This window comes from Emericellopsis cladophorae, assembly GCF_022114955.1.
Source record: "Emericellopsis cladophorae strain MUM 19.33 chromosome Unknown NODE_3_length_1261782_cov_116_963312, whole genome shotgun sequence".
NCBI lineage: Eukaryota > Fungi > Ascomycota > Sordariomycetes > Hypocreales > Bionectriaceae > Emericellopsis > Emericellopsis cladophorae.
In genome coordinates, this window is record NW_026250928.1 from 583574 (window position 1) to 598201 (window position 14628).

The following is a 14628-nucleotide window of genomic DNA, read 5'->3' on the forward strand; positions in this document are numbered from 1 at the left end:
TTATGGGCATATGGGAGCACACTAGGCGGCGCAACTGGTCAGAGAAACAGACGAATCTGGGGCGTTTGGGCATGTTGGCAAGGACCATGTGTATGAGTACGGTGTTCTGATATATAGCCAGGCAAATGCGCGGCCTTTTTTCTCCCTCTCTACAATGAGTAGTTATGTGAAATAAATGTATTCGACAAAGCTGCCGTACCTCTTTGGTATGTTGAGCCCAGAGGCAATGCATCTATGATATGACAAGACCGCTTAGATATAATGTTAAAAGTCATCCGCCCAGAACCCATATGTTGAAGAGCCCTACCGCATGTTGAAAAAGATGCGGTGCAGTACGTGCCAGGCCAATCCAAGAACGCCGTGAAAATGTAAGACCGTGTTAGATAGTCACCGCTCATAGTCGTCTACCACCGCTCACGCCGATCAGGCTCAGGAACTCGTTTCTTGTCTTGCTCTTCTTCTCAAAGGCGCCCAGCACGCAGGAGGTGATGGTCGACGTGCCGGTCTTCTCGACACCTCGCATGACCATGCATTGATGGGACGCTTCCATGACGACGGCAACGCCCTGGGGCCGACAGATCTCCATAATCGCATTGGCGACTTCCTTGGTCAGGCGCTCCTGGACTTGCAGGCGGCGGGCGAACATCTCTGCTATCCGGGGCAGTTTGGAGAGCCCGATGACCGTCTTGGAGGGGATGTACCCAATGTGCATCTTGCCGAAGAAGGGCACCAGGTGGTGCTCGCACAGCGAGTGGAGCTCTATATCCTTCACGATGACCATTTCGTTGTGGCCCTCGTTGAAGAGAGCGTTGTTGACAATGTCCTGGACATTCTCCTGGTATCCCTTGGTGAAGAAGAGCATGGCCTTGGCGTAGCGCTCGGGGGTGTCGAGGATGCCTTCGCGGTCGGGGTCCTCGCCTACGCATTCGAGAAGGGTGCGCACGGCACCGCGCATGCGGCCGAGGCGGACGACGGCTTGCTCTGGGGATTCCTCGAGACGCTCTCGGGTGCCGGCGCCTGGTTGTCACTGTCAGTTCATGGTATCGCAGAGACGAATTTGTGGTGATCTTACTGGGGCGGCTGAGACCGTCAAAATCAATGACAGGCGTGGGCGACCTCGTCACCACTGTGCCGTTGACGGGGGCCTCGGCCTCTTTGCGCGCGGCTTTGGGAACCTTTCTCTTCTTGGGCGGGTGGAACTCGTCCCTAGGATCGCGGGCCGTGCGCGTTGTGCTTTCACGCCGGCGATCAAAACCGCTAATTGGGTGCTCTCCGTTGGGCAGATCGTCATCATCTTGAATGGCTTGTTCATTGTTCTTGCGCTTGCTTGAGGCCGAGCGTTTTGAGGATTTGCGTCGCTTGGACGAGGCGTCACTGGAGCTCGTGCTAGGTGAGCGTTTCCTGTGGGGAACCGAGTCGGGCATGGTCACGACTCCTTGGATAGAATTGGGGGCTTTGAAGTAACTAGATGCAGAAGGGCAAAAAAGAAAGCCAGAGTCAATTGGCACGGGGACAAGAAGAGGACGGAAGGTTTGGAGTTGGAGGCGGCTTTTGTCGGATTTGGTCCGCTCGCGGGGAACTATTCGCTGAGGGACAAAAAACGGCTCTGCAGACTGGGCTGCAGGACTCAGGCGATTCAGGGTTCTGGATCCACCCGCCCGGCGGATGGGTCCCGATAATGCTTACTGGTGACTGCTCAGTGCACGTCAGTTTCGTTTCTCTCTGCTGGAATTGTCATAAAAATAAAAACAAGGCCAGGATTAATCTGATTGCTTTCTCGAGCCGCCTACGCATGTGTACTTGGTTGTCGACCCAAACATGAACCATGCTCACTTTAGCTGTGATGATGCCCAGAAGCGGACTTTTTTGGTTGCCCTATCTTATCGCGGGCAAAGCAGAACCTGACGTCAAATTGCAGAAGCCTCTCTGACGTTTAGCCCCAGCACGTGTTGCGCGCGTGAAAACAGACTCACATGATTTCACAGATTGATTGCTTTATTACTTGCCGTCGCTCATTGGGTGGATCTGAATGAACTATCCGAGACCTTGACCGTGTGCGCTTATGGCCAGTATTGAAGGACAATCCGATTAGATCGTTCTAATGTGGCCGGAAAGCAACACAATCGAACAGATTCTAGATGAGCAGCAATTACCACGGGGACTAGTGAAATGGAGTTCAGTTAATGACTGTATGGTTCAGTTGACTCTCAGGGATTACCACGCTTCCGACCTACATCAAACAGAGTGACTGTCCGTCGGAGGCTGTGAACACTGTCCGCTCAGAACTGTAACTAGAAACCCAACTCCCACAGAAAATAGACTCAACGATACTTACTACTGACAATTGAGCAAACAAATTCCAGCGTCAAGCTGTACTTCTTAGCGAGAAACAAGGGTTTCAAAGCAATGACGGAGGGGTGCGCGTAGCCAAGTCACGTGCCAGCGCATCTCCAACGCGACTGCGTCCGCAGCAGCAGCACGTCCCTCCTGCATAGCTTGATCACCAGCTCTATCCATCTTGCAATCGGGCAGCCAACGGCACACATACGAAAAGCTATTCAGATTATCTGCTACTGAGCTCCTCAGACTATCGCAATGGCCTCACCGCCGAACCCAGGCTCGCCCTTGGCCATGTCGCCGCCGAACCCTGCACCAGCGCAGATTCCGAACAAGAAACGCTCCTCGTCCACTCTCGACATCTCCAACAACGCCGCGAAGCGTCGCAAGCCCTCACAACCCGGCACGCCTTCTCATCCACTGCGCCAGACCTCTTTCCCGCCGCCCGAAGCCGTCGCCTCGCCCGCTGTTGGCGCACGCTCCCCTAGTGTGGATGCGGCCTCCGTCGTGAGCGGAAGTCAAGTCAGCACCAGTCAAGCAAACGGCAAGAAGAAACGAGGGCGGAAACCGAAGAGTGCGAAGCCCGACGATCGAGAAGGCAGCGTTGCCGGCGACGGAAGCGTAGCGGGTGGCAGCAAGGCGCCAACATCCGTGGCCAACGGCGCTGGGAAAGATGGCGAAGAGGAGGAAGAAGAAGATAAGCCCGAGATGGCGCTGGAGGACGTTGTTGCGAGGACGCAGGAACAGAAGCAGGAGGAAGTACGACTGAGGGCGATGTTGGTGGAGAGTATGGACAAGGAGCAGATGGCACGATATGAAAATTGGCGTGCTAGTAAGCTTCAAGATTCAGTAGTGAAGCGGGTATGCTCTGTCGCAATTCCCCACCAGACTAGGTAGAGTGGCTAACAAGAGCAGGTGGTCAATGCGACAGTCTCGCAGTCCGTCCCTCCAACAGTCAGCATGGCGGTTCGCTCCGTTACCAAGCTCTTTGCCGGCGAGCTGGTCGAGCTGGCACGTCAAGTTCAAGCGGAAACGATCACAGCCGGCGAGGTGCAATCAGAGGCGCCGCGGCCGCCGTCCCTCACTGCGTTCCCCGAGGAGACGAACGAAGAGCTCGACCTCAGACGTGCACCATTGCGCCCAGAGCATCTGCGCGAGGCATGGAGAAGATACAGACTGTCTGGAGAGAGTGGAGGGGTAGGCGTGCAACAGCTGTGGCATGCACAGCAGAACAGTGGAACGGAGCGCTTTAGTACCCGGACCGGGAAACGCATGTTCAGATAACCACCTTCACACAGATACAGCATGGCGAGGCGTTAAGAGTTCATCAGCGCGGGTTGAATTTCACATTTCTTTTCCCATACTATTTAGGCGCCAAGTACCGACTGCTAAAATATAACCAGAGCCAGCCAACGCGAGCTTACACTGGTTGACGATGGGGACTAATCCCTGATGACTAATAGGAACGGAAGGGTAATTGAGGCGCCGTTGGCGAAGACTCGATGCCGTGACAACGACCTAATTAATCATTGAACCCCCCATTTCGGCCAGAGTACACAATCATGCCAACGAACTTAGACACTGCAAAGTCGTCCGCTATTCGCGTCAGGGACAATCAACGCCGCGCAAGGGAGCGGCACAAGGACTACGTCAAGGACCTTGAGCGTCGGGTGGCCGAGTATGAAAAGCATGGGGCACGGGCGACGCTCGAAATGCAGACGGCTGCCAGAGCTGTTGTGACGGAGAATGAGAGGCTGAGGATACTACTGGAGCGGAAAGGCGTCGAAAAGGAAGAGCTTAAAGCTTTCTTGAAGAGTTTTGACGGCCATGAACCCACCATTCCGGCGACCCGGAGCGAGAGCCACCACGTGCAAAGCTCTGTGCAATGGGATCGGCCTGAGAATCTTGAGCATTCGGTGCAGCGCTCCGAAGGACCAGACCTTGGAAAGCTTGAAGTGCTGGCTGATGCGAGTGCGTGCTGCGGCGGCCTGACGACCTGCACAATGCCAACCACGGTCGACACGCATGCTTCGAGCACAGCAGCATCGCCAATGATGACGCAGATTGGTACGGCGACCTCGTCCCCACAGATGAGCGACATGCAGCTACAACCGTCGACAACCATGTCATGCGAGTCTGCGGCCAACATTATAGCTGAGATGCACGGCCATGGCGACAAGTATCTCACAAAGGCCTACCTCGGATGCGGCACTGAAGAGGACTGCACGGTCAGGAACACGAGTTTGTTTCAATTTCTAGACCAACGTGACAGCTGAAATGTCGACTACTCGAGAACCAGATTACGGCTTCCACTGCCACCTCTTGCCCAGCCATCTCACCAGGTACACCAACCCAATGAGCACGGGTACCTCAATCAAGGGGCCAACCGTTGCAGCCAGCGCTTCCTCGCTGTCGCTACCAAACGTGGCGACGGCGACTGCAATCGCTAGCTCAAAGTTGTTGCTCGCTGCGGTGAAGCTCTGGGTACACCCTAGCTTGTAGCCGAACCCCAACCTTCTGCTTATCCACAGCGTGACGAGGAAAATGGCAGCAAAGTACACAAACAGGGGCGCCGATACGCGCACGACAGAGACGATCTGGCGAACGACGGCGCGACCCTGCGAGGCGAAGAGGATGATGATGGTGTACAGCAGCCCGATCAGGGACCAGGGGGACAGGAACTTGAGGAACACGTCGTTGTACCACTCTTTGCCGGCTATGCTGCGCAGAGCGAAGCGTGTGATGATAGCCGCTGCGAGGGGGATGCCAAGGAAGACACCTACACTGGTGGCGACAACTGAGTAGGAGAGACCCCTGATGTTGGCGTCGTCATTGCCGCTGATGATACTGATGAAGAATATGGACAGTGGCGCAAACAGCACCATCTGCAGCATCGAGTTCATTGCGACCAGGATGGCACAGTACTCTGAGTCGCCGCCGGCGAGCTTGTTCCAAATCAGCACCATGGCGATGCATCGACCGAGACCGACGAGGATGAGGCCTGTTCGAAGGCTGGGCTCATCGGGGAGGAAAGCCCACGCAAGGGCGAGCTATGTACTTGTCAGCTAACCTGTGCCTGCGGTGTCTCACCGAGAAACCTTACCATGAAGAACGGGGCGACTATCCAGTTCATCACCACGCTGAACAGCAACTGCACCCAGACCCTCCTCTCGCTGAAGATGTGGTGTAGGATTTCGTACCGGACCTTGCAAAGGATGGGGTACATCATGACCAAAAGTCCAATGGCTAGCCATCCGTTGTCAGCAGTGTTGTCATGTTGGGCACTGTTTGGTGTAGAACGAACCTATGGGCACTGATACACCGACAAACTTGCCCTTCTCGAGGTTCGAAGTGGCGTTGGGTGCAAAGTTGCCGATGAGGATCCCTATGGCCATGGCGAGGAAGATCCACAGGGCGAGAAAGCGGTCGAGCCAGCCCAGTGCCTTGAATGTTGGTACATTCTGGCCCTCAGCGTCAGGCGTTGCTGGTTCTCGTGGTTGAGTCTCCTGCTTCTCGCTATCGGGAATGGCCTGGATGGGAGGCGTTGGCTGTTGGCCGAGGGTGTCGGAGGTCTTGAAGTCCGTCGACATCTTTGGTCGTCGGATGAGAGAAAGATTGGTCTGTTTGTTCCAGGCTGGGAGTGGATGAACTCTGTGAATGAGCTTTGGCGAGCACTTATACATGGAGTAGGCAGATGGCAAAATTGAGTGGATACAATGGGCCCTGACAAACGAACCAATCACACGTCGTCAGTGACGGAACTGTCGATAAGGCACGATAAGCTTCGCCAGGACCCGCGTCGCAATTGTCGCATCCGTCGTTGAAAAAATCAAGTGTGATAATAAGCCGCCCTATGATCGACTCATCGGCGCACGTGTGGCGCTACGGCGGTTGGATCTCTCCGAAAAAACGCCATCCATTATTACGTACCAAGATAATTAGTCATGCCAGCCCAGCGAGAACACTTCATCTCCGGACCTCGAGATGCCCACTTCCAGACCCTCACCCTGAACGCTCGTAGGAATTGTCTCTCCCTTTCTTTCCCGGACTATTTTAGACCCACTGTTGTCGGCGAGCTTATAAAACGCGCGGCCGATCTTGCTGAAGAACCCTTCAAGCTTCTCCTGAGTCACGTCCGATTCGGTGATGATGCCCCTTTCCGTAGCATCCTCAAAGGCCCGTACTACGAGCTGCGTGGCGTAGAGTTGCGTGAAGACCCCGGCAGGCGGCGCCTTGCCTGGGGCACCCTTGGCGGCGAGAGGACGAGGCGCGCTATCGGTCCCGCTGATGCCGATGTCAGTGACTGCTTGGCCTAGAAAGTTCACGGCCCAACTTGAACCTACAAGAAGAACTTGCTGTCGCCACTCGTTGTGCTGCCTTGGGGAGGGCGTCCCTATCCTGAGGCGTCTTGGGGTTAGGCTTGCAGAAGGCATGAGGGTCGACGTTGCTCATTTCACCTGTGAGGTACAGGTGGTGGGCCGTAATCGTTGCTACGGGGAGTTTCATGTTAGTCACAGAGCCGGTGTTTTCATTCCACACGCCGTACCTCCAACAGAAGGGCCACAGCTCCTGACAGCTTCAGCAGCAGCGGCGGTCGAGCAGTGCTCGAGCACAATTCTGGAGTCTAGGAAATTTGTTGTGGATAGACTTGAGGGTGGGCAGGAAGGCCTCCTCGTGCGTGAGCCCGTCAGCGGGCGTGCCTACAACCTCGCCGTGGAGGTTGAGGACTAGATCATGCTCTTGCATAGCCTCGAAAACAGCATCGAACCCGTCGAGGGCGACGACGCCCGCGTCCGACTTGGTCGTGACGCCTTTTGCATGTCAGATCCTAGCACGGCCGCTGATGAAGAAGGGGTGATCTGGCGAACCCTGTGGGTAGACCTTGATGCCTGCAATGCCAGCATTGGCTGCTTCGGCAACGATGTCTGGGGTAAGGTCTGCATGAAACTCATCATTGTCAGACTTCTTCCATGGGTTTGTGCCGGTTGCGATGGCTCACATAGAGGGACATGAGGTAGTTCACGTTGGGCTCGATGGCCTGGAGCTCGGATTTGTACTCCAGAGCCCGCTTAACCGTTCTGATGGGAGGCTGCAAGTTGGGCTGCGTTCCATTGGATCAATGTGAGAATCCCTAGTGACGAGCTCGAGTACGGAGAACGGACCATGACGAAGACGGTGTCAACACGTCCACGCCTGATTGTCGGGGTGACGAGCTTCATCATCTCACCCTGACGCAGGTGGACGTGCATGTCCGCCGACGGCGGCAGCACAATCATCTGTGTGGTTTTCAGCTGCATGTTGGTGGATAAACTGATACTGGAGAATAATGTTGTTTTGTTAAAATGCGTGGCTTTGAAGGTTGTTCGGCGAAGCATTTTGACATCTTTGTGGGGAACCAGCCGGGTTCGGGACTCGGGAGGGGTCTTCAAGTTTCTGCCCAAGCCATGCCCATGAGGGGGACTAGACAACTTTGACAATCTGATTGAGATTTTTCTGGCCGGCAAGGCTGTATCATTCAGTGAGAACAACCATGATAGCCCATAGCCCTGCGACGGTCATGGGCGGACGAACCTTAGGCCTAGCCTATTCCCTCGCACTTGACCGAGTGTTGCGCGCCAGGGCTCTGTCAACTGTAGAAGAGCAGAAAGAGACGACAGGCGACAAGATACATGATTGCTATACGGAAGATCGGATAAGGAGGACGCTCTTGACCCGACTCGAGACCCTTTGTCTGTCAGCACCTGGCCAGTTGCTCTTGTGGCTCCGACAAGATCGCCCCAACACACTTGGCGGTATCTCAGAGTCCGCTCTATAGACTGTGGTTATAGACAGCACAACTTCCAGGCATGAGGCGCCTCAAGAAGAGGAGCCTACTTGACCATTGCTAGTCCGATGCTGCTGCTGCCATTGTTGTCGCCCCCCAGTAGACACCACAGGAGGACACGCTTCAGCCCGGAGTGGTACTTCAGATGCTGCGGCGCAGATTCGGAAACAAATCCGCGTTCACTGAAAGCGACTGGAGACTGGAGAGGGAGTGTATCATCAAGACGATGCACCAATCTGGCATTACCTGTTTGTGTAGGTAGGCACATTACTGGGGAAGGCGCGAAGGCCACCTGACATGGAGCGAGTGTCCGGCATCACTCTTTACTTCAAGAGACAATCGCACTTTTTGGCAGGAACGGCCAAGTTGTTGAATGACTGGAACTGGGCATCTGAATGTCATCCTTTGCTCATCGAGGACTAAGAAGACCGACTCATTACCTTACCCCGTCATCTCACGAAACAGCTTCTCAGACAAACAGCCACTGAATCATTTCGCAACAGTCTACCACCGCCCCTATACGGCCACTCAATCCCGACTTACCGCGCTTTTCAACCATGGCCATGGATTTATTAGCACCCACGGCAGTCGTGCATCGAGTTTACGACCCCTGGGCTCAGGCCTACCGTCGATCCACTATCCCCACGACTTGGATCATTCAGGTTCTCCCGATTCTCCCCTGCGCTATGGCTCTTACTGCGTTTGGTTTTTCTTGTTCCTTCCTGATACAGCTTGAAGTCGCTCTCGCTCAGAGATGGGTGCTCGTCGAATTAATGGTGATTGTAGGTGACCCTGAATGGATAGGACAGCACCGCGTCCTCCGACTGACAGGAATAGAACCTCCTTCTGGCGATCATTGCCGTTCTATGGAGGTTTGGCGACACTTATGCCACGTATCAAGGAAAACCATAGTGTACGCGATTGCAACGACAGCCAGCACGGTGTTCGCTACAATCGCGTGCTGGTACTCTGCCTCGGGATATCCTGCCACTGACCACAAGAGCGAACGGACTGCATTGGCATTTGTGTTTCTTAGTTTGTTCGTGTCATGTTGAGTTTGTCGAGTCTCGAGGCTGACGGAGATGTATCTACAGACTCTGCAGTGGCGCGCAACTACCCTTTCTCATTGCCTTGACGGTGCAAAGACCTCGCCAGCTTGACAGGATGGAAGAAAATGGCATAGGCACACGCAAGGAATGATGACTGTGATCATGAAGACGGGACTCTCACGCAGACGTGGAGCTTCTGCAGGCTGGATTACACTTTGCCACGCCACGTTGTCGTCCTCGTGATGATTTAGCGTTTGATTCATTGATTTTACAGCGTTGTCGTATGACTCGCGTCCACCTTTCTTTGATCAAAGCTGCTGATGACCGACTGGAACCATATTCGCGACCTGTCAGCACATATGTTACCATGGTTCATGTTTGATAGCGGCACTCTTGTAATTCACGGTGAAGCCATTGCAGTTAACGCGATCCTAAGGCAATCCAGCGACATTGGAAGTTGGACCGGAACTCGCTTAGAAGTCTGAATCTCTTCCAACTTCTAAAAGCGAATCTACTAACCTGGTACTAGCAGACATAGCGCCCCACGAATTCATTTGTTTGACGTTTCGCCCACCAAATGTCGCCAAGTCAAACAGGGCCTCAAATTTCCACCAATTTAGGATTCTGGTTTTCCTGATAGCGCCTAGTGCACGGGTATCAAGGCGCACATCGGCCCCGAGCGGCCTCCAGAGGATCGTGTGTTTCATGAGAAGCCCCTGTCGATCCTGTTTAGGAAGATTCGAATCGGCCCGGGGAATTGAGAGTCTATACGATGTGGCGTATGAGAAATGACATCTTCAAGCAGATGGCCTCATCCTGGGTCTGATCTATGCTCTGTGATCATAGCGCGTACCAAGAGATTGGATCGTGCTTGTCAGGACCAGCAGAATGCAGAGCGTTTCGTTCGCCGGTTCGCTACGAGGGAGTCATGTTCCAAGCGCATATAAGCCCACAGCTTCCACGGTACTCTGAGTGTTGGAGGTGTGCAGCACCACAGGTTATTTTATTTTTCATTCACTCATTCAACCAACCGTCTTGTTCAAAACAAAGATGTTTTCATTCCGTTCTGTCGCGGCGCTGCTGGCCAGCGCACTCCATGTTTCGTCGGCCAATGCCCGCGGTTTCTATGCCCACTACATGGTAAGAGAGCGTTGCTGCAATACGCTGGTCGAATGTGACGGTTAACAGAGGGCAGGTTGGTGGCATTATTGAAGGCACTGACCATGCCGCGCGCGACATTGACGACGCCTCTGCTCTAGGATTCGATGCCTTCGCGCTGAATATTGGGGCCCCCGACGCGGACTGGGCCACAGGCGCCATCAAGCAGCTCTTCGACTATGCCGACAATACAGACTTCAAGCTCTTCTTCAGCGTGGACTTTTACCAGGAGTCCAACATTGACGCCTACAACAAACTGCTGCAAGACTATGTCGGGCGTCCATCCTACCTCCGCGCCGGCGACGACAATTACCCGGTGGTGAGCTCCTTCAGCGTCGGCGAACACGACCCAGCGAGGTTCAGGAAATGGAAGTGGGAGAGTCTCGGTGACCAGATGTACCTGCTGCCCAACGCAGACAATGCACCTGGATACAGCAACCCCGGATCATGGTTCCAAGGCGACTGGGGTAACACCGTCGATGGCGTCTTTGGCTGGGAAACGGCCTGGCCATGGGGTGGCAACCAGCCGGAGAACGTGTCCAGCGGCTTCGATACCGAGGTCCTGAACGCTGCGCACAGCCAAGGAAAGACGTACATGGCCCGTACGTATCAACATGTCTGGCGTTGGAACCGGTACTGACAATCTTGACAGCCCTGTCGCCTCTCCAGTTCAAGGATTGCTGCGGTCAGAAAAACTACCGTATTGGCGAGGTCAACCTGCCTCAGCGCATGGCTCAGCTGCTGACTCTGAGCCCCGACTTTGTCGAGTTCATCACCTGGGTGAGTTTTATCTTCATGGACCACTGATCTCATGTGCTTGGTCTGACGATGACGAGAACGATGCTGGCGAGAGCCACTACATTGGCAACATCTGGTCCGAGAGCCAAGTCAACGAGGATATCAAGAAGTACGCCAACAATGAGGACTGGCCACACTTTGGTTGGCAGCCGCTCATCGCGTCCTTTGGAAACGCCTACAAGCATGGCCATGGACCTGACGGCATGCGCCCGCAGAGCGACGACGAGGTGATTGGCGCCATGTGGTACCGCACGTTCCTCAGCTCGGGCAGCTGCAACGGAAACAAGCCCGCCAACTGGAAGTCGGCCGTCGACGCAGTCAACTGGGCTCTTGTCGTGGATCAGGGTGTAACCGACTTCAAGGTCAGGGTCTCGAGCGGCGGCCAGATCATCTCGGAGACCAAGCTGTCGCCTGGTCTCAACTACGCCGCTTCTGCTGGCGTCCGCCAGGGCGCGCAGAAGATCGAGGTCGTCAGGGGGAACACGGTCGTCAAGGTCGCCAAGAGCGCGAAGCAAGTGACTGATGGCAGCGAGCACTGCTTCTACAACTTCCAGGTGGCCGGGCTGGAGTAACTCGAGTGTTCGTGTTGCTACTTGGATGCTCTCTGGACTGTGGAGTGGACGCGGGTGGGCGGCGAAGCCCCTCAGTCGTACCGTACCGGACCGACTTAAGCAGCTAATTGATTAGTGCCCCGTGAAACCTGCACGAACGCCGGCCAGCCATTGTTGTAGCAGGGAAACGGGCGTGGAATGTACGTACAAGTAATTGTGCCTCGAGGACGTCTTGCTAAAGGTGACGCCACCATATTGGCCTGCACATAAATTGGGAAGCCCAACCGATTGATACTGAGTTCGATACACCACACATAAAAGACCCTGAGCGTCGATACAATGGAAAAGTATAATTTCCCGACGGATCCCATCGCTGAAGACGCAGCTATCGTCAAGGGCGAGACGTATCGGTTCACGCTCATCAACGAGTCTGTGCTTCGGTACGAATGGGCCCATGATGGTGCCTTCGAGGATCGACCCTCGGCATTTGCCATCAATCGACGATTCACACCCACGCCAGAGCACAGAGTCGTCGACAAGGATGGCCGGCTGGAGATCATCACAAGTAAATATCACCTGAGCTATGACAAGAAGCGCTTCAGCACTCACGGCTTGACCGTCAGCTTCAATGGCAAGACGACGCTCTGGGGCGCAGACTGGCGCTTTGGCGAAGAGACGGACAAGAATCTGGGCGGCACCGCGAGGACGCTCGATGGCGTCAATGGACGCTGCGACATGGGGAAGGGCATCCTCTCGAGGGACGGCCACTGCGCCATTGACGACAGCGAGTCAATGCTGTTTGAGAAGAACGGCTTCGCCGGCCCTCGCAAAGAAGGCGACCGAGTGGACGGCTACCTCTTTGTCTACGACCACGACTACAGAGGCGCCATGAAGTCATTCTATGCCATCTCCGGGCACCAGCCTCTGTTGCCGCGATGGGCCTTGGGCAACTGGTGGAGTCGATACTATGCATACACAGCACAGGAGTATATCGCGCTAATGGACGACTTTGGCGCGCATAACGTGCCCTTGTCCGTCGCAGTCCTCGACATGGACTGGCACCAGGTCGCCGGCGACCATGTGCCTCACGCTGGATGGACAGGCTATTCCTGGAACAGGGACCTCTTTCCAGACCCCGAGGGCTTTTGCGAGGCTCTGCACAGGAGACGGCTGAGAATCACCCTCAACGACCATCCCCATGCCGGTGTCCACTCCCACGAAGACTTGTACGAGGAGTTCGCGGCAGCCGTGGGCCACGACACGTCCGACAAGGCGCCTGTCCTCTTCGACCCCGCGTCCGAAAAGTTTATGGACGCCTATCTGAACGTGCTGCACAGGCGGATCGAAGAGCAGGGCTGCGACTTTTGGTGGATCGACTGGCAACAGGGCCCGTACTCGCGCATCCCAGGCCTCGACCCCTTGTGGCTGCTCAACCACTTCCACTTCTTGGACAACAAGTACGCCCGCCCGGATACCCGCCCCATCATATTCTCACGCTACGGCGGACCCGGCAGCCATCGGTACCCGGTAGGCTTCTCGGGGGACTCCATCGTCACGTGGGAGTCACTCCAGTTCCAGCCCGAGTTCACGGCCACGGCGTCCAACATTGGCTACGGCTGGTGGAGCCACGACATTGGCGGTCACATGGGCGGCTACCGCGATGACGAGCTCGAGACGCGGTGGGTGCAGCTCGGTGTGTTCTCGCCTCTCATGAGGCTGCACAGCACACAGAATCGCTGGGCTTCCAAGGAGCCATGGAACTACCAAGCGGAGCACGACAAGGTCATGTGCGAAGTCATGCGCTTCCGTCATCGACTGGTGCCGTATCTGCACAGCATGAACAAGAACGCGGCGGCCAATGACGAGCCTCTGGTCCAGCCTCTGTATTGGGGGTATCCATCTCGCGAGGAAGCCTATCAAAAGCCGAATGAGTACTTTTTTGGCTCAGAGCTTCTCGTTGCGCCCATCGTGCATCCTCGAAACAAGACAACAAAGCAGGCTGGCGTTGACGTTTGGGTGCCTCCCGGGCGCTATGTGGACATCTTCAAGGGGCTGGTATACGACGGTGACAGGCAGATCAGGATGTATCGTCCCCTGGACAGCATCCCCGTGCTAGCTGCTGAGGGATCCGTCCTCGCTCTGGATGCGGAGCAGTCGCCCGAGAACGGCTGCCGCAATCCGTCCGTGCTGGAGGTCATCGTCGTGGTCGGCCAAGATGGCTTCTTCCATCTCTATGAAGACCCGGCCGATGACAACTTGGATGTGAAGCTGGAGCAGCCACAGCGGTCTCGCCGCACTCTCGTTGAGTACAATCAAGACGCGGGCCGTGTCGACGTCACGAGCTCCGACAAGAGCTGGACCTTCCGCTTCCTGGGCATGCGGGTGGTCCCTGAGTCTATCGTCGTGGAGAGGGGGGGTGCCAAGGTGGAGGATGCCGAGTCCAGCGTTGACACGTCCAGCGTGCCGTCACTGATTGTCCAGGTGCCCAACTCGGCCGGGGGCGACGCGACGGTGTCGGTGACGATTGGCCCGAACCCGCAGATGGGCATCGTGGATCACTCCAAGCGAATCGAGGAGCTGGTCATGGGGTACCAGACCGACTTTGCGGCCAAGGACAGGATCTTTGATGTCTGCAACGGTTCTCACTCGGCTGCTGTCAAGGTCGCTGAGCTGACGAGCCTGGGGCTGGATAAGGAGGTGACTGGTCCCATGATCGAGTTGCTGACAGCAGACAGTCGCACTTTGTAGATGTGAATGAGATATGAATACAATATGAGTGCTTTCTATACGTAAAGCGCCTCGTTCACTTGTCCTCGTTCGCGCGAGGTGAAGATGGTTGTCGTAGCTCTTATCGATAAGAGATTTCCCCCTGCACGCCTCGAATCCCAGGCACGCTTGCAATTTGCGCCCT

The 14628-nt window shown here is 55.5% G+C and overlaps 6 protein-coding genes across 6 annotated transcripts; 3 read left to right on the forward strand and 3 right to left on the reverse strand.

The window, feature by feature from the left end:
* Nucleotides 1-394: 394 nt before the first annotated feature.
* Nucleotides 395-1424, reverse strand: J7T54_007965 (uncharacterized protein; the record flags this gene model as incomplete). Its single annotated transcript, XM_051502546.1, has 2 exons — nucleotides 395-1017; nucleotides 1073-1424. The coding sequence occupies 2 exons, from the start codon at nucleotides 1422-1424 to the stop codon at nucleotides 395-397; spliced, it is 975 nt and encodes a 324-aa protein (XP_051365727.1).
* A 1171-nt stretch (nucleotides 1425-2595) lies between these two features.
* J7T54_007966 (uncharacterized protein) lies at nucleotides 2596-4613 on the forward strand (the record flags this gene model as incomplete). The annotated part of the gene is made up of 3 exons (XM_051502547.1): nucleotides 2596-3198; nucleotides 3253-3463; nucleotides 3916-4613. 3 exons carry the CDS (start codon nucleotides 2596-2598, stop codon nucleotides 4611-4613), a joined length of 1512 nt encoding a protein of 503 aa, XP_051365728.1.
* A 24-nt stretch (nucleotides 4614-4637) lies between these two features.
* Nucleotides 4638-5927, reverse strand: J7T54_007967 (Arsenical-resistance protein Acr3; the record flags this gene model as incomplete). The annotated part of the gene is made up of 3 exons (XM_051502549.1): nucleotides 4638-5387; nucleotides 5441-5583; nucleotides 5642-5927. The coding sequence occupies 3 exons, from the start codon at nucleotides 5925-5927 to the stop codon at nucleotides 4638-4640; spliced, it is 1179 nt and encodes a 392-aa protein (XP_051365729.1).
* A 348-nt stretch (nucleotides 5928-6275) lies between these two features.
* J7T54_007968 (dihydroorotase-like protein) lies at nucleotides 6276-7634 on the reverse strand (the record flags this gene model as incomplete). The annotated part of the gene is made up of 6 exons (XM_051502550.1): nucleotides 6276-6574; nucleotides 6681-6827; nucleotides 6951-7148; nucleotides 7206-7284; nucleotides 7337-7438; nucleotides 7500-7634. The coding sequence occupies 6 exons, from the start codon at nucleotides 7632-7634 to the stop codon at nucleotides 6276-6278; spliced, it is 960 nt and encodes a 319-aa protein (XP_051365730.1).
* Nucleotides 7635-10260: 2626 nt separating this feature from the next.
* On the forward strand, nucleotides 10261-11738 carry J7T54_007969 (uncharacterized protein; the record flags this gene model as incomplete). The annotated part of the gene is made up of 4 exons (XM_051502551.1): nucleotides 10261-10350; nucleotides 10406-10970; nucleotides 11021-11148; nucleotides 11205-11738. 4 exons carry the CDS (start codon nucleotides 10261-10263, stop codon nucleotides 11736-11738), a joined length of 1317 nt encoding a protein of 438 aa, XP_051365731.1.
* A 318-nt stretch (nucleotides 11739-12056) lies between these two features.
* On the forward strand, nucleotides 12057-14465 carry J7T54_007970 (alpha-xylosidase; the record flags this gene model as incomplete). Its single annotated transcript, XM_051502552.1, has 1 exon — nucleotides 12057-14465. One exon carries the CDS (start codon nucleotides 12057-12059, stop codon nucleotides 14463-14465), a length of 2409 nt encoding a protein of 802 aa, XP_051365732.1.
* Between the last annotated feature and the right edge of the window lie 163 nt (nucleotides 14466-14628).